This window comes from Seriola dumerili, unplaced genomic scaffold (genome assembly GCF_002260705.1).
Source record: "Seriola dumerili isolate Sdu_G_001 unplaced genomic scaffold, Sdu_1.0 BDQW01000138.1, whole genome shotgun sequence".
Taxonomy (NCBI): Eukaryota; Metazoa; Chordata; class Actinopteri; order Carangiformes; family Carangidae; genus Seriola; species Seriola dumerili.
In genome coordinates this window covers 16,291,253-16,317,115 of record NW_019174393.1, presented here as the reverse complement: position 1 = coordinate 16,317,115, position 25,863 = coordinate 16,291,253, and the positions used below count along the sequence as shown (strand labels likewise).

The 25,863-nt window shown below is 41.4% G+C and overlaps 1 protein-coding gene across 1 annotated transcript; it reads left to right on the top strand.

Annotated features, from left to right (window-relative positions):
- Positions 1 to 12,523: 12,523 nt before the first annotated feature.
- slc38a2 (solute carrier family 38 member 2) lies at positions 12,524 to 23,182 on the top strand. The gene is made up of 16 exons (XM_022749686.1): positions 12,524 to 12,847; positions 14,090 to 14,215; positions 14,360 to 14,441; positions 14,541 to 14,656; positions 16,552 to 16,625; positions 16,720 to 16,812; positions 17,199 to 17,274; positions 19,198 to 19,280; positions 19,528 to 19,586; positions 20,013 to 20,180; positions 20,296 to 20,375; positions 20,529 to 20,629; positions 22,069 to 22,193; positions 22,295 to 22,439; positions 22,546 to 22,643; positions 22,775 to 23,182. The coding sequence occupies exons 2-16, from the start codon at positions 14,091 to 14,093 to the stop codon at positions 22,889 to 22,891; spliced, it is 1,542 nt and encodes a 513-aa protein (XP_022605407.1). The 5' UTR covers positions 12,524 to 12,847; position 14,090; the 3' UTR covers positions 22,892 to 23,182.
- The last annotated feature ends 2,681 nt before the right edge of the window (positions 23,183 to 25,863 follow it).

Sequence of the window (25,863 nt, the reverse complement as noted above, 5' to 3'; positions counted from 1 at the left end):
TAGTAGTAGTAGTAGTAGTAGTAGTAGTAGTAGTAGTAGTAGTAGTAGTAGTCCAAAAGTTAGAGATTGCAACTTTAAATCCTACTGTTGGTGAATTATAGGCTGCAGACACCATTTATATCATATGCAGCTTCTGGACGTTACTGGAACATTGTCTTATGGTAGATGACATTTGGCCTCATGGGGGAATGCCTCTTACTGGCATTAAGTCCTGGCTTGTTTGCCTCTGTCTCACTTCCAGCTGCAGACAGGAAACTGTCATAGCAAAAGCATTTCATTGAGCTTCCTGTGTTATAGAGACATTACCATACTGAGAGTGGCAAAGACACAAAGACCAGACAGGAATTCAGAGGTTATCATGTACTGACTACATTTTCTTTCTCGCTCAACAGCTAATTTATCTCTTAACTATATGAACTCAGGACTATATTTGTTTTTGGGCACAAAGGTCACATATGGAAATTAGTTTTATTAATTAGCGCCCTCTCTCAGTTTATCCCTCATATCCACTGATCCGTTTGAGCCAGCATTTACAAAGAAACTCTAAGCCATGACAAATATGACAACACTATCTCATGCTAATCTCATTACCCCGTCTTAATTCTTGTAGGGACTGTAAGAAAGTGATTGAGGACGGGTGTTGGGCTTATGTTTCACTTGATTAAAAAAGAAGACCCTCCCAAGCAAAATTATCATTTTTTCATCATGCTCCCATTGACCAAGATAGAAATAGAAACACAATCTAAAAATAATGTAATAATAATGATAATGTAATTGATACAATTTATATTATTAGATTGTGGGTCTGCCTCTGAAACAAGTATGAATTCAATAGTCTTACTACAAAAATGAGTCATACTTATTATTAATACGGCTGGTTACTCACACTAATCCAGTGTTTCAAAATTCCCATACAATGAAATTGAATGATTAAGTATTTTATAAAACAATGAAAACAATGTTCAGAGCTGTAAATCTATGAGTCACTCACAAACTGTTTTTAAATACAGGAACAAATATGATCTGAGAGCTGTTTGATAGTTTACTGAACAAAAAGCTAAAAAAAAAAAAAAGTGTAATTCAGTTTTGGTTTTCAAAACAATGATTGGCTGACTGTTTTCTGAGTGATCCAATAAAAATACGACGTATTTCAGGTAAACACTCAGAGAAACCAAATCCTGTGAGGTTGGCAGGTCAGAGAGAGGTGACTGCTTTGTTGTGACATCACAAAGTTACAGAAGTCCTGACGGCTGGTTTTAAAGCTCAGTTTCTGAATACAGGCTGTGTGCATTAATCTGTGGACTGAGGCTTTGATACTTTCACAGTATTAATATAGAACCTAGACCTGCTTTATAATCAAACAACACATGGACATCTACCTTTCTATTATATGGGACCTGTAATACATAGACTGTTGACTTTGTTTCTACATTGTTTATATTTACTGTATTATGTGTGATGACTGAATAAAATAGCTCCTACTACTACTATACTACACCTTATTCTACATTGTCGTTACTGTCATAATCATACTCACTGTAGCATTCAGAGTTTCATCCTGTGAGAAAAAACATGTCTGTTCAACATTAGTGAATAGAGACAGAGATGTGAGTTACATCCTGACAGAAATACGAGCAGTCAGCTAAAACATTAGTCATGATAAGGCCCACAGGCTAAATGAAAGCTAATGACAGTCACGAGTCTGTCAGTGTGATGGTGTGTGTGTCTGTCTGTCTTTGTGTCTGCTGCTGAATAAACTAATGTAAGTGCTACAGATTCTTTTCAGTAACAAGCCGCATTCTGGAGAGAAGCTGTATACAGTGTGTCTAGTTGTGTGTGTGTGTCTGTGTGTGTGTGTGTGTGTGTGTGTGTGTGTGTGTGTGTGTGTGTGTGTGTGTGTGTGTGTGTGTGTGTGTGTGTGTGTTTCTGTGGATATCCTCTTAATCCTCTCAGTCGCTGCAGCCCCACTAATTCCAGTGCCCTAACTTTACCCTGCATTGTGAACTGAATTACCTCTATATGCCCTTTTTTCGTTTAATTTTTTCCCCCCGCTGGTTGTGTGAGACATTCGGACTCGATTCATGTTTTAAGAGCTACACTATCACGTACAAATACACAAACACACATGTACTGCCCCACAAAGCCAAACAGCTGGAGCCGTGTGAGTAGTGAAACTGAGATAACTAACTTCACAGTTTTACTTCTTTGTCAGGTCAAAAGCACTCATGATGCTGAAGTGAAAGGTGTCGTGTTACATTACCTACAAAACAATATGTTCTGGTTACAATGGAGCAGCACCTCTGGAAATGCATTTAACAGAAAAGGAGAACAATGTAGAGATGTTCAAAAAACAAAAACAAACTTGAAATATCGCAATAAAGTTTTACCACTTGGCTGAGGTAGAAATAGCAATGAACACAAAATGCGACATAGTGCAAGTCAAACAAATTTTGCAAATAAATCGCGATGCACATGGAGCATGTTACTTAAACAACAACTTAACATTAGTGGATGGAAATGGAATTATTTTTGCATGTTTTCTGGAAGACTTTGTGTAAGTAAGGACATAAGTTAGCATTGGTCTAGCGTGACCTCTGACACATTTCCCTTCCCTCTGTCTGTCTGTTTCATTCTCTGCCTCTCATTGTGAAAAAGCGCACATCCCACAGCAGCCCAGTGGAGGTGGACAGGGAGTCAGTGGGTTCACAGGGCTGACTGAGGTCCATCATCCCGGGTGGAAAGTTTTTGGAGAGGGAGACGAGCGGCCTGCCCTCCCCTCTGGGGCCCCTAAGGCTAACGTGATCCCCCCATTTGTGCTCCTGTCATAAAGAATGCGCCCGCTAAACCACTTTCCCACCACTAAGAGGATTACAAAGGTAATGCTGCCGAATCAAGAGATGCTCCGGCACATCTAGACATTGGAAAGCTGAATTTAATAACTCATGTAGAAAGCTGGGGAGAGATTTTACCCTGTGGATCAAACGGGGCACCCTTCTCCAACATTTGGTGTAGAGATGCTAGTTAGGCGTCTAGGCTGGTTTTAATTCGAAGGAAGTGAGGGAAACAGTTTTACCTGAAATTTGCACAGATTCGGGTTTTGAAATTGGTCCTTGCTTTCCTTAAGTAACGCAGTACGGTTGTGGCAGGAGCCATTAGTGCAGCAACAAAGACATGATCCTTCACTGGCTTCCCACACTTAATCCACCAGGTGTTAGGCTTCGTCCACACTACTCCAAAGTTTTTGAGAGGCTAAAAGAGAGACTTTTGGAAACGCTGCTGAACCCATTTTAGTTTGAAAACTCCAGGGTGGTGTTTTGGTCTGGATGGGCAAAAATGGAGACGTTTAGAAATGGCGATGTAGACTCCCACGGGCGCCCCCGGATTGGGTCTTATCAGCCTCGACTACCGGTGGTGAAAGCAACATGGATAACGATATACAAGCGTTACTGACCTTGTTGTCTTTGCTAGCAGCTGTTGTGGAGCTGAATTCTTAATGTTAACTCAACAACTGCCTTTGCTGTTTCTCTGTCATGGTATTTTCTGCAACCAACCACCTGCAGAGTAGACAATCTGCTTCCTGTTTACACCAGCTTTGCTTTAAAATGCTGTTTTAAAATGAAAACATGGTGGTGTGGAAGAAGCCTAAGTCAAGTGTTTTGCAGTTGTACTTTTCTTAAACGTTTGTCAGTTACTTTTATATTTTGAGCATTTGTCCACTTCTTATTCCTCTTGTTCTGTGGTGGATATGTTGGTTAAACCAAAACTCTTTCATAATGCAGTAAGAAAAATGAGTCATGAGGAAGTTTTCATTTTTTGGTTCACCAGTCATCAGCCCTCGTTTAGGTTTTCCAGTAATCCATCCAGCAACCTTTCTAGGTACTAGAAAGTCAGGGAGTCAAGCTCTAATTTTAGGGTCTGGGCGGTCTTGCCCACTAAGTACAACCCAGGAACCATCAGGGTGGAGTTTCAGTACCAAATATACCATTAGCCAATCTTGTTCAGATGTGAAAATGCAAGGACCAGTGTGTAGACTCTATGGGGATCTATTGGCAGAAATAGAATATAATATTAAAAATGATGTTTTCATTAGTGTGTAATCACCTGAAACTGAGAATTACTGTGTTTCCATTAGTTTAGAATGAGTCCTTCATATCTACATAGAGAGCGGGTCCTCATGATGGCCTCCGGGCTCTGGGGTCCAGGTTGTATGTTTCTACAGTAGCCCAGAATGGACTAAACTAAACACTGGCTCTAGATAGGACTTTTCGCATTTTTTACGTTACCCGAAGACCACCGTAGGTTCTCCTATACGCTTGGAAAGGGAGGGGTGAGGGGAGGGGCATTCAGTTGGTTGCAACCTGCAGCCTCATTGTTAGATGTCAATAAATCCTACACACTGGTCCTTTAAAACAGCAATCCATAACAAGTTTTTTTTTTTATTTTAATTTTTAAAAATTTCTGGTGCACAAGTTCAACATTTGGTAGGATATTAAAAATGAATGGATTGCATCTGTTTTATTAGTAAGTAAGTAAGTAAGTTTCAACATATGAGAGAACATTTTTGACATATCACATAATGACTGAAGATGCAGAGTAAAACAACCAAATTACTTTTTTCTCTGTATTGTGTTTTACGTGCACTAATATTGAAGCTAACATTGGGATGGGATGAGATGGGATTGGCATGGGAACCTGAATGGATAATTAAACTGTGATTTTGACATTTAAGGCGAATCTACTGAAGCGCAGTCCAAACTGTGAAGAGCCTCCAGTGATGGTTGTTGGGTTCTGTGGGTTTTCCCACTGTGTTAGGAGGTCGTGTTTAGCTAAGGAGTGTTTACGTAGTGACCCTGATCCTGTCACAGGCCTCACGTCCGATCAGGATCAACTATGCCTCTGTGTGAGTGTGTGAGTGTGTGAGTGTGTGTGCGTGTGAGCGACATGACAAGGTTTCCAAAAGATAACTCACTTCCTCTTTGGCGACATGTTTGCTTTTCAGTCTGATGGCCACTAGTCTCCTTTGTGTTGCCAAAGTCAAATGGCGGCTGCATTCACGCACCCGATGCCCAATAAAAAAGGACACAACCACACATACTTAAATATGTGCAAACACACCTACAAAACAAGGAATGTAACATGAAAGTAACACTTACAAAGAATATTCAATCATCCTAGATCAGAAATTAAAAGGCCCGTAGCTGCATGGTGTTTCAAATAAAACACTTTATTTGCCAAAATTCAAAACAAACCTATTAATTCTAATTTAAGTATATTCACTTCTGAGGGATCAAAAGCCCCTGATTGTCAGTTGCACCAACAACAAACATCTTTCTTTCCTGGTTGCTCATCATGAACCAGGATCGCATGCTGACTTCAGCAGTGTCTCCCACTCATTTTATCCCATACTTTTCTCACGTACAGGAAATAAAGCAGTTACCCCCTCACACATTCGACCCCTGCGGATCTGTGCATTAACTTTTTGTTCACACCTAGAGCCAGTGGAGAAAAACCCAATGACCTCTATTTTCCTAATAAAGCATACGTGATCATGAGATCTCCTCCTGGGGAAAAAAAAAAAGAAAGACAAAGTTGTCCGTCTATATTGTAATAAAGATCCTCCTTAGAGGTTAACTGTTCCAAGAACACGCACAGTGGGGACGGGGTGAGTAAGGTTGAGGAGCAAGAAAATCCCTGGTCTAAAGTCATGGAAAATGAAAAGTTAATAGGTATAGGCCGGGGGTGGGGGGGCAATGGTGTTAGTGATCTGGCCTGGCCTGGCTTGGACACAGGAGGTGTGTGTGTGTGTGTGTGTTTGGGGGGGGGGGGTTAGTGGGAGACTGGCACAGTTAAATATGATGTCCTGAGAGTTATTCATTTGGGAAGTGGACTTTCATAAGAAATTGGCAGGATATGATTAGCTTTGGGGTGATAGGGAGCAAATATTGTGGCTGAACGAGACAAGTGACACAGAGCTGATCTATGTAAACTAATACATAGATGTTAGCTCATAGTTGCCTAATTACACATCTCCTTTTAGTTCTGGTTTGGTCTCCACCAACTCCAGAGGAAAAATATGTCTTTAGCTGATAAAACAACAAGAATTTACTATAAGTTCTATCTCATTAAATTAATTTTGTACAAACAGCAAAACAAAAACTATGAATAGTGGTTTTATGGCGAGTTAGCTAGCTGTTTCCAGTTTTTATACTAGGCTAAGCTAATGGTCTCCCAGCTCTAGCTCCTTACTCTGCAGACATAAGAGCATTCATGTGGTATGTGGTAAATAATCGCAAAAATATGTTTCCAACTTGGAAAATTCACCCTCAAGTCCAAACAACAACAACAACAACAACTGGGAATGTTGCCGAAAATTTTGGTACACGACCTAGTTGTTGACGTCATATACGCAGCAACATGGTGAATGAAAGGAAATGTTTTGTTGATAGTGAAAAACTTTTGTATTAGGTTGTAACAATTAGCTGCCATCCATGTACAGTGAAATAGATTAGTTAGAAAGGTTATTTATTAGCAGTAACCCTGATAATAGGTAACACTGGAAACAGGTGTGTTGTTGTTATTAACACTCTGAGGAATAACATACTGCACATCTTCTTTGTAGCATCCATGTTGTTTCCAGTTTCTCACTTAAATTACATGAAAACACCCAAGACAGAAGATCGACTTCCCAACTCGGATAATGGGACCGTCTGAGGAGCACGTGAATGCGGCATTATTCTCACCAGGAAGCAAATAAATGTATTTTCCAAAATATAATTCTATCTTTAAAATCAAAAAATAAGTATTCACAGATAACTTATCGTGTCAGCAAACCGTTCAGGTCAGGTTATCTTTCCAGGTTTAATAAACTATATCTCTGACACCAATTGTATGACCATCATTTATTTCTTTTCTCCCCCTGGTGCTTCAAACATGAGGAAATGCTCGGTATTAAATAACACCTGTGTCTTCATTTTGAGTTTTGTGCTTGTTTCCTGGTGCGGGACCAGGTGAACTTTTTGTGTCTTTTTTACAAGGTGCGGACGTTCATGGAAGAGCAATTAGACTTGTATTTTCAGGCAGAGTGTAGCTAAGAGGTACAGTATAAAGTATACACAAGTATAATGATGATACTTCTGTCTGTCTATCTAATCTTCCTGTTTCTCATGAAACCTCTGTGGTTTCCTTTATTGAAAATGTGACAGGATGTCTATTTGCTGCATTTCCCTCACTGATGACAATTATTAATTCTAATTATAATTCTAATTATAATCTCCTTACAGCTACAACAGCAGATAAAAACGTCCAAACATCTACTCTTAATTTAATTATCTGCATTGGGTATGTGCAGAGAAATCCCACTTAGTCCGCATTTGTTTTAAACCAATCCTCAACACAAACACACACAAATACGTGCACACACACACACACACACACACCTATACAAGTTGGCTGAGTGGCATTGTTGTGGGTTTGTGGCAGACAGAGGCGGTTCATTTATGCATCATAAAGTACAGAGCCTCCGTGAAATCGCTCAGATCCAGACTCTGTTACAGTGAAAGCCTTGTTTCTCAGAATTGGCTCTCAACGTACTTGTGAGCCGCCACATGACAAAGTCAGCATTATTCACCGCAGCAGTAGCAGCAGCAGCTGGAGTTGTGGTAGCAGCATTAGTAGCAGGGGTCGGTCTAATAGAAACAGCAGAGTTGTAATAATGGAAAGACTTAAAGGACTATAATTATAGTAGGCCTAGTGGGAGGAGTAGTTTTGGTGTTAGCTAGATTGGTTTTCACTTTTTTCACCTTTGGACCCGCCTTCGTTGACCTCTCTGACCACACCCCCTCTGACTGGTCTGGTCATGGATTGCTTCCTTTTACCCCAGACCAGATTTTGCTCCACCGGTTTCACCCGCAGCATAGCAAATGTTGTATAAATACACGTACAGTATTTTTCTGCGTGTGTATGGGGGTAACCGGGCACCGGTGTTCAGACCGTGTTCCCTCCCGCACCCCTTGCCCCCGCTCCAGTTTCCTGATCCGTCTTAGATCTGCCGGGTCGAGCTTAAGCCCCAAACAAAGGCTCGTACACAGAGAGAGAGACACACACACACACACACACACAAACGTACTCATGTGTGACGGAATGCACAATGTGTGTATATGACAGAGAGATTATGATCAACAGTGAGTGAGAGAATCAACAGAAGTGTACTTTCACTCACGAGTGTGTCGCCTGTTGAATTATTCATTTCTTTTCGCCCAGTGTGTGGATGTCCGAGTGTGTTGTGTTCGTGTCTGTTTCCCTGAATCAATAATTCCAGCATTCACTTTCACTGTTTTGGAGAAAGTGTTTGTAAATGCCATAAAAGGTGTCCGAGTTTAAATTTATACAACATCTGAATGTCAAGACTTTATAACTTTTATAAACCAAAACTCTTTTTATGATTTTATATTATTTGTAGGAGACTGAGCTCTTTCCCAATCAGAGCAAACTATTTAATCCGATATTAATTATTTAAAAAGCAAAGTGAAAGGAAAATAAAGTGCTCTGTGCATCACATCTGAATCACTAATTAAATACCATAAAACCAGATTTTCCTGTTATTTTGTGTATCCATCAACAGAAAAGCCAACAAAAACAAAAACACTGCATATGATCAAAAATGTATTTTCTCTGAGGCGATATGGCAGTAGTTCAGCTATGTGTATCTGTAACTCACAATAACACAAAGCCGCAGTGAACATTTTGTGGAGCAGTTCAGGGAGACATAATGATGTTGCATAATGTTTCCGAGGAGACGGAATCTCTTCATCTTCACCTGCTGACTCTTCACCTCCAGCTGAGGCAGATTCATAACACTGACTTCACACACTGGACAGCTCATTTATTCCTAAATGTGCATTATGAGCTACTTTACATTCACACTCAGGTGAGTCAGGGTTAATCATGCACCCAGCTGAACTGTATCTGACCTTTGAACTCAGCAAACATAGATCAGTAAATAGTAAGAGTGGCAGTAATAGTGGTACAAGTAATAGTAGTGGCAGTAGTAAAAGTACTAGTTGTAGCAGTAGTAATAGTCCTTGTAGTAGTACTGGTAATAAGTGTAGTGGAAGTAGTAATTGTGATGGTTGTATTAGTACTTTTACAAATAGTAGTAGTAGTAGTAACAAGTTGTATTAGTACATGTACAAGTACTAGTAGTGGTATTAGTAGTGGGAATAGTACAAGTAATAGTTACAGTACAACTAGTAGTGGCATTAGTAGTAGGAGAAGTAAAACATAGTAGTTGTGGTATTAATAGTACAACTTAAGTAATAGTAGAAGTGGCAGTAGTACTAGTTGTAGCAGTAGTAATAATCCTGTTATTAATATTAGCAGTAAGTGTAGCAGAAGCAGCTGTGGTGGTGGTATTAGTACTTTTACAAATAGTAGTAGTTGTAGTTGTCATACAAGTAGTAGTAAAACAAGTTGTAATTGTGGTAGTAGTAATATAACAAGTAGTAGTAGTACATGTACATGTACAGTATTAGTATTAGTATAATAGCTATAGTGCAGGTAGCAGTAGTGGTAGTAGTAGCAGTAGTGGTATAGTAGTACAAGTAGTAGAGTAGTAGAATGTAATGGTGGAAGCTGTGTGGTATTATCAACAGTAGTATAGTAATAGTATTGATAATGTGATAATAGAAGATAATGAGAAGACTTGTTTAATCTTTATCAGCACATCAGTGTTGAGTCACAGAGATGAGTTGTATTAGCAGCAGTTGCATGAGACAGAATCTATCAGGTCTTCGACGTCACAGTTCCGTCCACAAACCAGCTTGATAGTTAACAGATTGTATTGTCCTCAGTCCACCAGGCATTCATAATAAACGGGAAACCAGAGCTGTGGAAGATTTCACTCCCACACACACACACACACACACACACACACAAATACACCTGACCCAGTGAGATGAGCCAACAGTGTGAATGAGGATCAGGAAGGCCGCCGTCACATGACAGCGTTTGTGTGTAATCTCCTTCAGACGGGGAGGTCCGCTTTGAAGCTGCACTCACACCCTGATCTGGACTGACAGGCATCCAGGCCACTTTGAGTCCAGGTTCTCATGTATCTCTTCATCTATCTCAGTGTATGTGTCTATCACAGCGTAGAACGTAGAGCAATGCTTTTGTAAACAAGAGTTGGAAACAAATACACAACTGCAAATACAAATGCAAATCTGTAAACCACAACAAAGGTGATTTCCAAAGTCTGCAGCTGCCATGAGGTTCACGGAAAGTTGTGTAGCTCAACTAATTTGAAAAATAAAATAAATAAATATAAAGGCTTACATATAGTATATCCACATGTTGAGTCAGCTGCTAACACCTGAACACCATCGCAATTGGGAAAGCATGAAAACTAGTTAGCAGGCTAGCAAAGTAGTCTAAAGCGTTAGCTAAAAATAATGGATAAAAAGATTAAAGATACAAGTAAAATGAATGAATAAATCATTGAAATACTAAACTAAAAATGATGAGTGATGCTAAATGGTTAAAATAGATTGGTTGGTTGAAACCGATTGCTAAAAGTAGCTTAATGGACAAATGGTTAACATGGACAGCTAAAAGTAAATAATAATAAAAAAAAAAGATGGATTAGGTTAGCTAAAAGTAACTACTTAAACATGAAGGATAAATGGTTAAAATAAATATAAGTATTAGATAAACTGTTCAAATAAACAGCAATGGACAAATAGTTGAAACATCCAGCTTCTGCTACTCCTAGTGGTAAAAGTAAGTGATCTAAACATTTCACTTCCATAAACTTAATAGTGTTCAATAATATCCAGATTAAAATCCATTCATATAAATCAAGTTTGGAACATGATGGGTGGTGTCACTTGAGTTCAAGTAACAGGACTGTGGTGGTACATTGGGAAAAAAACTAATAATTAATCGTCATAACTAATAGAAAAACTCATATACTGTATGTTATAATTTATTGCATTAAGTACAGAAAGTTCATATACAGTGTATAAAGGGGTATTGATTCATGAAGGATTGATTTAAAGCTTTTTTATTTTAGGCATTTAGTGTGTGTGGTAAAGTGAGACCTTATATTGTCTTGATCTTACATTGTATTATTGTAGTATTTTCTATTGTTTATTTGAACTGTTTATACTTTCCTGGATCCTTTTAGACTTTTAGCTCATGTAAACATGAACAAATTGAGCAACTGACACTTAAATGTTAATTTTAGTCTTGATGCTAATGCTATGACTCCCCCTCAAAACAACGTCATTATCTGTGATTAATGAAGGGAAATGATGATGATATTTGTCATGATTAAGTGACATAATAAGATCCATCCATCCATTTTCTAGCTGCTTATCCAGATCAGATTTGTGGTGGGAAAGGGGCAAACTGAGCCAACCAGATAACTTTTCCCTCCTCCAAAGAGATCCACGGGTGCTCCAGTATGAGTGTGTGTGTGTGTGTGTGTGTGTGTGTGTGTGTAATGTGTGTTCCCCACATTCAAGTGTCCTAATTAAACAGAAAATATTAAATGAACTTCCGTCTCCTGTATAGGTTACATTAGACATAGTTGTACAGTGTAAATAAACATCAGTCTTGTGTTTTTCGATTTTATTTTTATTAGATTTTTTAATGTGATGCGAATATGTGTGAAAATAATCCTTTTTAAGTTTACAACAATTGTTGAAATTTTGAAAGTCAAAAAAAAAAGTCTATCATTCATCTTTAGCACATGTATTCATCTGCAGAGACCCTGTTTCAGTGGAAAATAACCACTATGGCCAGAAAAGGTGCAAAGTGGAGAAGAAGTACAAGTGGTACCGCACAGCCAATCATAACAGACCCTGCTGAAAACGGGCGCGGTATGAGGTACTGAAAGAGCCCAAGATAATCCACAATGCGCATGCGCAAATATCCAAAAAATGCCGCTCCCCTTTCTGCTTGACAAGCGTGAGCCTTTGTCAACAGGACAAGACAGAAATGATAAATTATACATGAATATTGATAAATGATCAATAGGCTGGTCGTCAACCTTTCGTCGGAAGACAATGACCTGCTGCGCCCACAAGTGGGCAGTAAGTTACAGGATGGATTCAAACAGGCAACATGTCAGAGCCTTTATGGGACAGAGCCCTGCCCGGAGGTGTGAGGGGAGACACCGCTTCCGCTGCACAGTCGCTCTCTTTCATGTGTATGAGCTTCAGCTGGTCACACTCTGCCCGGCCGCTTGTTCTAACGGCACGCGACCTCCTCTACAGAACCTCTTGTAAGACGTTCTGCAGGGTTCCTGAGGTTCTCCCGTCTCTGGGTCACCGCTGTGTTTGTATACAAACCCACGTCACCGCTGTGTGTGTGTAAAAAAAAAAAAAAGAAAAGAAAAAAAAAAAAGAAAAGTCAAGCCACTCCTTTTTTCGTCGTCCCTCACACTCACCCCTCCTCCTTCCATCCGAGGTAGGGCTGATGCAATGCTCATCTTTATAAAGGCTGAGTCCCCACCCCTCCTCCAGCAGAACAGCGTCTTGTTTCCGAGCGCACCGCATCTCTGGGAATTTTGGTTTAATGTGACTAAATCTAAATTCTTTGCGTTTACGCGTCGGTCGGTTTTATTCTAACACTGTCTGTGTTTATTACTTGAACTGTGTCAGCCAGTGTTTTGACTCAGATCCTGTTTGATAACAGGCCTTTCCATTCAACTCTCATTTTATTCATATTCAACCTTAAACACTCTCAAGGATCAGAAGGTTTTTTTTGTGAAGAAATCGTCCGGACATTTGCTGTTTCTTTTTCCACCGAAAAGGATTTTACAGGCCTCCTGCCACATCTTCGAAAGGTAAGACTGCCGGCATCCTCATCATTTACTGACAGGCACAAATCACTTCCCGGATGTAGGCGGCACAGCCTCTAAAAAAAAAAAAAAAAAAAAAACAGATTTTAGATGTTATTTAGATTTTACACTTTCATATTTTCTATTTGTACTGAATCAACTCACTGCCTGTCTTTTGGTTGTATTCTGAATCTCATTTCATTAAAAGTAGTGAAAGTGTCACTGGCTCTTTTGGGCTAATAAGTCAGTATTAATCCCATTTCCTGTCATGTTAGTTGTGTGGATCTCAATCTAAAAGGGGGGAAAAAAGGCCAGAACTGTCTTTTCTTTGAGGCCTGAGGCGTCATTTCTTACCAGGTCAGTCCTGGTCCAAATAAATAAATAATGAAGCTGGTGTGACAGTGATGCTGCAGTGCTGGACTCGTGTCTGGTGCTGGCACTGGGCTGTCACTGCCTCACGGATAGGTAGAGACAAGGAGAGTGAAAAGAAAGACATGTTAAAGTGTCTCGTGTTTGTGTATGTGTGTGTGTGTGTGTTTTTGAATGTGTGTATGTTGAAAAGCCTCTAATCATAACCTGAGTATGAATCAGAGCCTCTGCGCAAAATGGAGAGCCATGCCCATAAAGGGACAACACGTGCCATTGTTTCCATCGGAGCCGGCCGTGGAAATAATGTCATTAACAGGATCTGGTGGTTGCGCCTTTTGGGCTCAGCGTGGACCCACATGTGCACACTTCACTGCCAGTGATAATTAATAACGTGATATTAGACTGTCAAGATTTATTATATGACATGAAGCTTTGCCTTCTTGTCACCTCACTCACACTGCTTCATTAAAAAGCTACAGGAGGTTTAATATGTGGAAAAAGACGCTATCACAGTGCGTTTTCATTTTTAACTGATTTCGGAGGGGAAATGTGCACAAAGTGAGCGGCGCGTGCTGCGGATTTTTTGTCATACAGCGGGGCTGAGATGTCGGGTGGACGCGGTTGCCGGTCTGGTATTTTTCCACTGCCGGTGCGTCACCCCCCCCCCTCTCCCCCCTCCTCTTCCCTCCTCCTTCTTCTAAAGAAGTCACATGACCTGGAGTCGCGCGCCCGCTCACTATAATATTGATTATTCTAAAGGGACGTGAACGCGCACAGCTAGAAATAAACGGGCTGTGCTGGGAGGACGTGACGCAGGTAGAAGAAATGCCTAAAAATGCATATTAAAAAATAAAAAAAAATCTGTTTTTGTTCCTTCAGTATGAAACAACCTGCTGCCAAAACTGAGATGAATTTCTTGAACATGTCTCCTGAGGAGGACAACAGCAGCTCCAACAGCACTGAGTACACTTTCCAGGACTGTACGAAGAAGGTCCCACTGGACAGGTGAGGCCAGCTAAATAAATACATCTAAATACACAAAACAGCATAAACATTTTTTTTTTTTTTTTTCCTTTTCTGGAGTGGACACTGAACATCCTGTTCACCTACACTGCATTCAATTCTTTTCTTTCCTGTTTCCTCTTAAAGCCAATGCTCTGATATCGACGCAGAGAGTCAGAAGTTCCTCCCAGAGCATAACCTGGGGAAGAAGAAGTATGAAACTGAATATGTAAGAGCTCCTCTTATCCCCCTGCACACTTTTCTCCTTTAAACTTTAATGTCATTTTTCACAATTTCCTAACTGTTTCATTTTTTATTTCCTCCACAGCACCAGGGCAACGCTTCCTTTGGCATGTCCGTCTTCAACCTGGGCAACGCCATCATGGGCAGTGGCATCCTGGGTCTGTCCTACGCAATGGCCAACACTGGCATTGCCCTATTTGTGTAAGTTTTTATTCTACCATATATTAAGTAGGCTATTAACTAGGGTCGTTTTCAACTTTGAAGGTGTTTTTAAATTTTACATGCAGAGGTAAAAAAAAAAATGAATTGGTTATAACAGCAAGAAAAATAAAACAATTTCAAAGGAAGAACTGTGTAGTGTAGTAAAGGCAGCACTTGATGCAGGAGTGCTGTTGTTTCATAATCAAGCGTCTGCACAGGCAGGTGTGGTTTTGTCTGTTGCATCAAGGTCGCAGGTCATGATGTACTCCAGCTTTGCAGGGAAAGCTTTTCCCGCCCGTACTGTGTGTGTGTTCTGCAGCCGCTCAACCCTGAGCCGTAGATTACACAGGGGTCGAAAGTTTATAGATGGTCGTCACCACAGTTGAAGTTCTCACTATCATGTTTGCTGTAGATAAAAACTGGAGAGAGTGGGAAAAAAAGAAAGTTCACTTCAGGGCAAATGATGGGTTTTTATGAGCGCTTCCTCTGTTGGTTATCATGAGGTTTGAATATTTTCTATCACTTTTAGAACCTGTGTTAACGATTACACTTTACCCTTTTTCACCATCGTGTCAGTTCATGTTGGTGCCTGCATTTCTAAGAACATCATGAGGAATAGTTTTTCATAGACTAACACATCTCAGGAGGCCAAATGTTTCGCTACCACACAGACAGCACCTCACAGCACTGATCCCCAATCAGCTCTGACATCCAGCCTGAAGCACTCCGCAGCCAGAAATCAAATTCTTACTCAGCGTCGGCTCCCGGTGCCGCCAAATGGCTGTTGCATGTCAGTTTGCAAACACGAGAGGAGCGGCCGGAGTGGCAGCTTAGCCGAGTTAATCCTGCTGCATTTGGGCCAGAGTTACGTAAACAGAGAGTACGCTCGCAGGAGATCATGAATGGAGCAGAGCCTAGTTTACTGTCGGCCAATCAGAGCCCTAAATCAGCAGGAAGTTGGGGATTACAAAAAACAAAAAAAAAACAAAAAAAAACAAATAGCTACTAAATTGCTGAAGTAGCTGGAAGTTTTCCAAGTGGCTCTTTTATCACTGATTAATGGATGATAGCTGCTTTCTTTGAGTTTTGAAACGCATGTCTGGAGCTCTTCGCATCAGCCATTACAATTAAAAAAAAAACAAGAACAAACTCACTCCCCATAAAAGGTCAGCCAAAGCATATATTTGTTTAGTCGCGGTGTATAAAGTGATAAGATAGGAACAATTATGATGTCAGCTAGCTCAAAGCAGCTGGACGGTCACCTGCCGAGGGGAAACGCTGCGTCGGGTCTGGAATGGCCTGGAGATTAATTTTCACCTGGACTATTAATACCCCCCCCCCCCCAGGCACACAGTGCTGGCGCTGCAGCGTCCCAAGGGTGCTAAGAGGATCCCATACAGGGAAACCTTTCATCCTCTGCAACCCCGCTGATGCTGCTTGCGACTAACACGACCTCCAGACTGATGCTGCCTTCAAGGTCTTTACTGATCAGGCCGTGAAAATGTGAGAAAAGGCAGGTTTTCACTGCAGCGGATGATGAAAATGTGCAGACTCTTGAGTCTCAAAGGCAACAGGTTTAAAAATTGCCTGATTGCTGACCTCTTTTCTCACAATGAGGCGTTTGGGGAAATCATTCATTGAACGCTCGTCTTCTGGTTTGGCGAAATCATCTCATCCAACCGGGAGATTCTCTCAAGAGAAATAAGATTTGAGTCATTACACGTCGTTGAATTGGCCTTTAAAGTCCCATGCTGAGTGTAGGCACATGTCACAGCGCAGCACTTCAGCACCGATCAACACCAGTTTGTTTCTGATTTTTCTTTTTATTTCCTGATAATTTTCCGTCTCGGTTCCTGGTCAACATTTAGCTAAAGGTCCCTCTCCTCTGTTTACAGGATTCTCCTCATGGCCGTTGCCATCTTCTCCTTGTATTCTGTCCACTTGCTGCTGAAGACGGCCAATGAAGGAGGTGAGTCTGTCGGACAGTCGTGCGCACAAAGATCCCCAGTGACTTCGTTAAGTTTTATTTTAAAAATACCAAATCTTCATTTCCCTCTTCAAAGGTGCACTGGTGTACGAGCAGCTGGGTTACAAAGCCTTCGGGTTGCCAGGGAAACTCGCCGCTTCCTTCTCCATCACCATGCAGAACATTGGAGGTAAGAGGCATTTTAGCAGCAGAGGAATAAGTGTTGTGTAACTATTATTGAACTACTTTTCTATATTTATCCACCATGAGTCTATTCCACAAACTGAACACTGTCACTCTGTATCTAAACTAAGAGGATGGGGGGAAAAAAAGAAAGAAAAACAGAAATCTTGGCTGATGGAAACCGGCATGTGTTTCTGGAATGTCGAGTAATGTCCAGTAGAAACATGAGTCATTCGACAAGCATGTGTCAAACTTTTTTTCTTTCCTATGGAAAACTCTGCCCGTCACCGAATATCAGACATCTCTATTTTTGTAGTGGAGTCCCTTAGATGGACATGACTTGGCTGACTTCACAGGAAAATGTACTGACTCCAGTTTTTAACCTCTTCACAGCCATGTCAAGCTACCTCTATATCGTCAAATACGAGCTGCCCATCGTCATCCAGGCCTTTCTGGGAACCAGCAATGGGTGAGTATCCAGATATATAAGCACATGTGACCACCTTCAGGTCTTGGAAAGTTGATACAGGTGTCCTGTACACAGTCAGTGTCATCAAAGTATCCCAAAGGCTATCATATCTTAAAGGTCCCATATTTTACACTTGAAGTGTATTTGAAGTGTTGAGCCATAAGAAGATATATTTGTGGTTTTAAGAATCAAAAATCATCTCAGTGTAGTTTTACATCTCTCTCAGGCTTCTCTCTGGAGCTCTAGTAACAACAGGTCAGTGAGCCAATCAGAAGAGATTGGTTGGCTGACTGTTTTCTGTGAGATCTATTAAAAAATATAGCAGATTTCAGTTAAACACACAGAGAAACCAAATCCTGACAGGTTGGATGGTGGGTCCAGGTGGGCGTGGCTGAGAGCAGTGACTGCTTTGTTGTGACATCACAAAGTCACAGAAGTCCTTTCGGCTGGTTTTAAGGCTCAGTTTGTGAATACAGGCTGTGTGCATTTCTCTGTGGACTGAGGCTTTGATACTTTCCCTACAGTATCGATTCATTGTAAATGAAAAATCCTGCAGTATCTAGTACAGAATACATACATTTAAAAAAAACTATTTTGCGTGATGTAAATGAAACGCAGACTTCCTCTGCACTCTTGAATATTGGTGTCATATTTTTTTCCCACACAGCTGAACACAGCTTGAAATATTGGTGGCAAATTAAAAATTTATGACCCTGCAATGGAGGTTCTGAACTCACCATCAAGTCGAAACTAATTTCCAAGAAAGTGGTGGGCAGACCTGCCAGATCGGCCTCTGGCCAAAGAACAATTGATTCAGTTTTGGTGGCGATTCAGATCTGACCAATAGAGCATTTGTCAAGCAGTTTTGCAGCACTAAGCCTTCAACCAATGTCAATACAGACGGGCTTACACATCCCAAAAAGGAGTGTTTGTAGAGTCAAGACACCGAGCACTTGGCAACTCGGTGAAAGCACTGATGTGTCGGAAAGTTGAAAAAAAAAAAAAAATTATTTTAGATGAGGTGTGACAAAGAGCAGAAGCGACTGGCAGAGGCACTCGAGGTGAAGTGGCACATCGAGCAAAATGGCTGCCGGTTGTTTTTCAAGTGCTGATAGTCAGGGAAGGGGAAGCAGCGTCTTTGTCCTTCTGTTGTGTAGCAGAGGAGGGATAATGGGCGGGAGGAGCGGTGGGGGGGGGTCTGGATGTTTTAAAGGGACGGACAGTGCTCAGTCTCTTCACGTGGCCCTTCAAAGAGCCCATTTAGAGGATGCAGCCGGTGCCGCATCGAGACAGAGCGCGGGGGATGAGCTCACTGCGACCTCGCTTCAAGTTTCAAAAATTGATGTGGTTCGCGTCGTCAGTGCTGCTTTGTTACATCTATTTTTGTGAGTGGTGCATTCATCGTGCACAGGGCGGTTAGTGTCAGCTGATATGTGGATGTGAAGCTCTGAGCTGCGTGTCAGAGCAGCAGCTGAGAGGTTTGATCGGACCTGAAGCTGCAGAAAATCAGGAGCGGTCTGACAGGAAGGTGGAGTTAACGCACAGAGCTGTCAGTTTTAAAGCTAATTAGTTCACTGTGGAAGCTGGTTACTCAGATCATCCCATCTAGAAAAGGCAGATGAATCAACTGCAATAAAGACAGGTTGCATATATTGTCAATAAAGTTATGAAAAAGAAGTAGTCTCCAGTAAAAGGATCCTGGATCCTACATTTCTCATGAATGGCGACATCATCAGACGAAGAAAAGAAGAAATTATATAACAGCTTTTCTGACAAGCAAACTGAACTTAATGTGTAAAGCTGGTCATTAGTCTGATGATACATTCAATTCAGTTACACAGAGACTGGTGCTCATTAGTTAAATGTTTCATTCATTAATAACTTCTGACAGTAATATCATACATGTTCTCTCTTGTGTTTCAGGGAGTGGTACACTAACGGAGACTACCTGGTGCTGCTGGTGACGTTCACCATCATCCTGCCCCTCTCCCTGCTCAGGAACTTGGGTAAGCCGTGCATCCGTCTGTGTGCTGTAAAGTCGGATGTATTTCTAAACAGGGTTTGGTTGCTGAGTGGGTGACACATTCACACGTGTGGCCGACTTCAAAAAAAAAAAAAAAAAGGGTCCAAAAATGTTCACAGCTTGAAGTGAAGCGGGAAAAAAATACCACAGCTTTAAAGCCGAAGCCTGTCGTAAAAACGGTAGCTCATGTTTGTGTTTTTCCAACCCTCCCCCCCCTCCCCCCTTCTCAGGTTACCTTGGTTACACCAGTGGTCTGTCCCTGCTCTGCATGGTGTTTTTTGTGATCGTGGTGAGTACAACCTAACAGTTTCCTCATTACACACACACACACACACACACACACCCTCTCTGAAGCATCCTGTTGTGCCAGATGAGTCTTAGTCAGAGAGAACATTTGAGTTTTTCCATGAAATCTATCGCTCCCCTCCTCCCCACATGGAAGAGCAGGATTCCAGTAATGGGAAATGTCACAAAACACTGAAACACAACAAAGTGAAATAGTGAAACTGAAATTTGGCTGCATCTTTGGTGTCTTTTAAAATTGGATTTGGGGATCCTGACTGTTTTTTCACCTGATTTCTCACAGTAGCCTGGTCTCAGTGAAAGTTGTTTATTTCCCGTGAGGATTTAAGAAGCTTTTCAACCAGACAGATTTAAGGAGTTACTAAATTTCAAGCCAAAACGTTTGCTCATAAAACCCCGCCTTGTCCTCCAGGTGATCATCAAGAAGTTCCAGATCCCTTGCCCTCTGTCTGAAGACATCAGCGCTCTGAATGAAACCATGAGCAAGTTGCTGAACATGACCTTGTCCCACCCAAACACCAGCGCCGTGGACTACAGCGAGGACGCGTGCACGCCGAAATACTTTGTCTACAACACGCAGGTGCAGCTCTTTGACATGCAAACATCTGGAGAATTTAAGTTTGTACTAAAAGCTAGTTCTGTTTAGTAATGTTTGGGTGTCGTGCTTTTTTTTTTTTTGTTGTTGTTTTTTCCAGACTGTCTATGCTGTTCCCATCCTGACCTTCGCCTTCGTGTGCCACCCGGCCATCCTGCCGATGTACGAGGAGCTCAAAGAGTGAGTGCTTTCGTTTCATCATGTTCCCCCAAACTACCGACCGCAGCTGCTTCCTTATCAGCGCTTTCCCGATTTTAAAACCCAAGAAATTTATCTCTAAGATTACTGTGTGCTTGCGTCTAAATGAAACACACCTCCTCTCTCCTAAAACAGCCGTTCCCGCAGAAAGATGCAGGGTGTTGCCAACGTGTCCTTCCTGGCCATGTTCATCATGTATCTGCTGGCCGCCCTCTTCGGATATCTGACCTTCAACCGTAAGTCTCGGGGGGTTTTGATAAAAATATGTTCACTGAATCTATTAGCTGAAGAGTTTTGGGATGTAGCTGATTCTGTAACTGAAATTTAAACAAAAAAATGAATCAGTAAATGCGAGGAGTGGAACAGACTGACCAGAAAGCAACAAAGAGTTAATCCCAGCGGTGCGGGTTTACAAGCAGTCATTGTCCCTGAATACTGAATGTCAGAATGGATCAATCATTCAAAGTTAAGGGAGGAAGTCTCCAGGTCCAAACTAAATACAGAGTAACCCTCCTAGGACAAAATGCTCAGGACAGGACTCGAGGCCTGTTACATAAGACTGTGAAAAAATCCACCTGTCGTCGCTGAACAGTGCGCCAGCATGTTTGCGTTCCTGTTTGTTTGGCAGGAGCGAATGTAAAGTTCCTGGAACATCAGACCGGTTATACAAGAGCACGATAGACTTCCTCAAACCGCCTTGATAGGGCAAAACCTGATGTGAGGACGGTGAATAAGTCCGAAGCCAGGGAGAGTAGAGATTGAGAAATCATTGTGACGCTTGTTCCAACATGCTTGGGCGGTGTTTGCCGCCTTTAGGACAAGACAGAGGGCGCCAGCCAAGTTGAGCCACTCATGGTGAAAGTGTGGGAGTGGAATAGATTGCAACACTGATGTTTAAATGGAGGGAACAAATGTTAGAAAACTATGTTGTGGCATATGCAGAACAACCAGCTCTCTGTGCTAGCATGCTGATGTTCAGCTGGTGTAATGTTTGCACCTTTCATGTTTTTATAACAGACACAGTAAAAAAAAGTGTTATGGATCACTTTTCAATCAGCTAACTCACTATCTCCAGTTCTGGCAGCTTTACAGCCTGTTTTTTTAAAACTCTCTTTACATTAAAGCTCCATATTTACTCTTCTCCTGTGTTTTATTTGAAGTTTTGATCCATAAGAAGATATATTTGTGGTCTTCAGAACCAAAAACCACCTCAATGTAATTTTACATCTCCTCTCTCAGGCTTCTCTCTGGAGCTTTAGCAACAGCAGGTCAGTGAGCCAATCAGAAGAGAGGAGGTTCTGAGCCTCTCTTCTGATTGGCTGGCTGTTTTCTGAGTGATTGAATAAACATATAGCAGGTAAACACTCTGAGAAACCAAATCCTGCAAGGTTGGATGGTGGTTCCAGGTTCAGAGGGTGACTGCTTTGTTGTGACATCACAAAGTTACAGAAGTTAGTTTAAGGCTCAGTTTCTGAATACAGGCTGTGTGCATTTCTCTGTGGACTGAGCACTTTGATACTTTCACAGTATTAATATAGAACCTAGACCTGATCTATAATCAAACTATTCATGGACATCTACCTTTAGACTATATGGGACCTTTAACGTATGTCTTTACCTGTTGTGTTTGTGAAGTACTTCAGCTCTAACAGGTCTCTCTTGTCTTTCCACACAGTGCGCGTGGAGCCTGAGCTGCTGCACACCTACTCCAAAATCTACCAGTTTGATGTGGTCCTGCTGATCGTCCGTCTGGCCGTGCTGACCGCCGTCACCCTCACCGTCCCTGTGGTGCTCTTCCCTGTGAGTGTCAAAGAAGTCACGCTCAGATCTTAGACTATTAGTCAGGAGAATTCAGTGGGTCATGTCAGATAACCTCTCTTTTCGTCTCTCTCTCTGTGTAGATTCGTACCTCCATCAACCAGCACCTGTCCTCCTCTAAGGAGTTCAGCTGGATCCGCCACTCCATCATCACCGTGGTCCTGCTGGCTGGCACCAACGCCCTGGTTATCTTTGTGCCCACCATCAGGGACATCTTTGGCTTCATCGGTGAGTGTCTGTGTGTGTTAATGTATACGATGATAAAAATAAATGTAAAAATCTGCTCAGATACAAAATGTTGTGACTAAAATGACAAATTTCTTTCCTCTCCCAGGCGCTTCTGCTGCTGCCATGCTCATCTTCATCCTGCCCTCGGCTTTCTACATCAAACTGGTGAAGAAGGAGTCCATGAGGTCTGTGCAGAAGATCGGGGTAAGGAGCTGATTCTTAATACACGTCACACACACACACGTCAGCGAATAACCGGAAAGCATTTTGACAGTTTGACTCAGTCGCTCTGCTTGAACACATTAGCTAAATGTGAGGTCGTTTTCCTTCTCCAGGCCACCGCCTTCCTCCTGTGCGGCCTCGTGGTCATGATCGGCAGCATGAGCCTCATCATCATGGACTGGATCCACAACGCCACAGCCAGCCCAGACGCACACCCCAACGGACACTAAAGCTCCGCCTCTCCTGCTGCAGCCTGCCGGAGGAGGGAGAGCGGTACGCTTCCAGCACTGGACTGCTAACGACCACGCAACCAACGAAGATCGAAAAACCTATTGTAAAAGAAGAAAAACACAAAGAACTCACTTGATGCTCGGCTTTGACTTCCTGAGCAACAGACCATTGCCATTCCAAGAGAATGTATCCAAACTTTGTACAGTTTGCTGTTATAGGCCACAAAGATGGTGTTTTACTTGCTTTCTTCTTTTTATTGTAGCTTTTTTTTTTTTTTTTTCATTGTCGTTTTTGCTCGTTTTTACTCTTTAATGTTTTTTTGTTTTTTTTTGTGTAGTTATTGGTACAGCTGAAAACAAATATTTGAAGGTGCCTCATAACAGAGATGACATAGTCTTAGAGTTCAAAATGCAGCTTACACTCAGGTACGGTGTTGTTGCGTTTGGCGTGAGTGTGGCTGTGACCTCGGAGTCTTGCTGAGAAAAGTATGTGAATCTCCCGAAAGGTCGACAAGAGGCAACAGACTTGAACGTTTATCCTCCTCAAGGACAATTAAGTTCCTTCCAACATTTGTTTCTTTTCCTTTTTTTTTTTTTCTTTTTTTTTTTTCCTTTTTTACTTTGCCAAAAATGTATTTGTAAAGCATCTTTGTATATTGAAAGCACTTACTGTTTAGCACACTTGTGAAAAAAAAAAAAACAGATTTGTCAGTTCTGACAGGCGAGGCCTAACACACCGCCTATTCAGTATTCGTACCAAGGCTTTGTGACCTTGCTTATAGTGTCAGCTTTCCTTGTAAAACATAGTGTAAGTCAACAGAACCTGCCTTCTTCTCAAACCCGACACTGGGAGCTGCAGAGTATCTCACGAGAGGACTCTAATGAAACTGTATTAACTCTTAAAAACCTGCTGAAGATCTTGTTGGAATAGCGTGCGCGGCGACAACACTACTGCTTCGAGACCTGGAGGCCGCCGAGCCTTCAGTTCCACCTCCCCATCCAAGGGTGGCGGGAAACTGAAAATTTTTTTCTTTATGGGAGAATACTTTGAATTTGACCACATGCAGTGGTTGTAATTTACCTGTTAAACTTGCAAACAAAAGAAAAACACAAAAAAAAAAACAAACAAAAAAAAAAAAAAAACACCTAAAAACTAGAAGTCAGGTGTGCTCCGTAACACCAACAACCAAACATGTCAACTAGCTGAGGAACGCCTCCGTCAGAATATTACGAGTGTTTTTTTTAGGTATGGCTGCACAGATTCCTGCTATCGAAAATGTGTCACAATGAAGAACTTGAAATCTCGACGTGGACCCACATCCCCATCGAGTCGTGAGCCTGTCATCTGACGGTGCACTGTGCTTCCAACACTAACGTAACACGTCACCAAACTGTTATTGTCCAACATCTATTTATGGAAAACCGTGAAATCAATGTAATTTAATCTATTTTACTATATTTATATAATATTGTATGTATATATATATGTATATATATCTACTGAGTTCAACTGTATATACGCTTTGTTTTGTTTTAACTTTTTTTTTTTTCTTTTTTTTTTTTTTTAAACAATAATGAATTGAAACTGTAAAACAAAAATTGAAAAAGCCCTAGCTGGTGAATCAGTGACATTGAATTTCCTCTGATGCAGCGGAGCTTCTACCGTTAACTCTGACTGAATAATCCTGAATTGTCCTCCCGTGTTGATTCTGTGAAAACCATGTTACATGTGGAAACAGCGGAGAAAGTGGCAGCAGTCTCGTTTTCCTTTTTGGCCCCTGAACACGAACCCGGATTAGCAAAATGTTCTTTACGCACGTCTTGGTGAGAGAGTACGTCAGCCATCTCTTGACCTCAGGAGCAAAGAGGGCTTTGCCCACCAGTGTTACACTCTTGTTTCAATGAAACACCATGTATATCCTGTAATTAATGTCTGATTAAAATCAAAGATAATCTATAGCATGGGCTGTTGGTGCTCTTTGTGTCCTTTGTCAGCTTCTTCTTGTCTGTGAATGTGGTTTATGAGGACACGGTGTTCAAACTGGTCACATTAGTGGACTTACACCAGGTCCTCCATCATGCAGTTGACAGTGACCTTCAAATGACTGGTCAGGTGGTTGTCAGAATGCCAGTCAACCTAAACAGAGGCAGCTAATTGTTAAACCTTATTAATGAGAAATAAAACCCAAATACATTTGATTTTAAAGAATATGAAGTAGAGTTTTTGAAAGAAAATATCAATTACTTACTAAGAGGAAAGAAAAATAGATCTCTCCTACTTATTTTGATCTAGTTTTTAGCTTCTACCTGAACACACACATTAAACCTTTCAGACAGCATTGTGGCCCCCTTTAAACTTATACATTAGTGCTACAACTTATTAAAGATACATCCAGCATTAATAGTGTACAGATATGACAGAGGTATAGTTAATATTAAAGAAAATCTCTCTGCTTTTTTATTCCTCTTCTGCATCTGATCATGAACTAATGTCCAATTAAAATCCAAGATAAACTGAAACATAATGCTGATGTTTCTTCGTCCTGCGTCAGCTTCTTTTTCCCTGTGTAATTATGGTTTATGGGACATGAAGTTAAAACTGCTCCGGATGTTACTTAATGAAGTCCTCCATCACACAGTTATTAACACAGACTTTAAAACGTCTGGTGAGGTGGATTTCAGATTTATATTCCACCTCAGCACGGGCCTCTCCCTCTCTGAGTGTGTAAAGGAAATATTTATACAGTTACTCAGAACTGTGGATTTGTAATTATCCTCAGAGGAACAGGGAATCTAACCAAGCATGACCGGAGCGCTTACCTCTGGGATGAGTCACTTTTCTCTTGACAACACTGCCCCCCAGTGGTCACCAGAGGACACAGCACAGCTCCGTTTGTGGTGCTCTCAGATTACATCTTTGTGTGGCTGCAGATTTTCAGAACATAGTGACAGTGAGCCGCTGCGATTTCCCA

Excerpts from the sequence above, each read along its gene's own strand:
- slc38a2 (XM_022749686.1), top strand. The coding sequence starts at position 14,091 with ATGAAACAACCTGCTGCCAAAACTGAGATGAATTTCTTGAACATGTCT. Across the intron at positions 20,630-22,068 it reads CGGATATCTGACCTTCAACC|TGCGCGTGGAGCCTGAGCTG; the intron begins GTAAGTCTCGGG and ends CTTTCCACACAG. Across the intron at positions 22,440-22,545 it reads GGACATCTTTGGCTTCATCG|GCGCTTCTGCTGCTGCCATG; the intron begins GTGAGTGTCTGT and ends TTCCTCTCCCAG.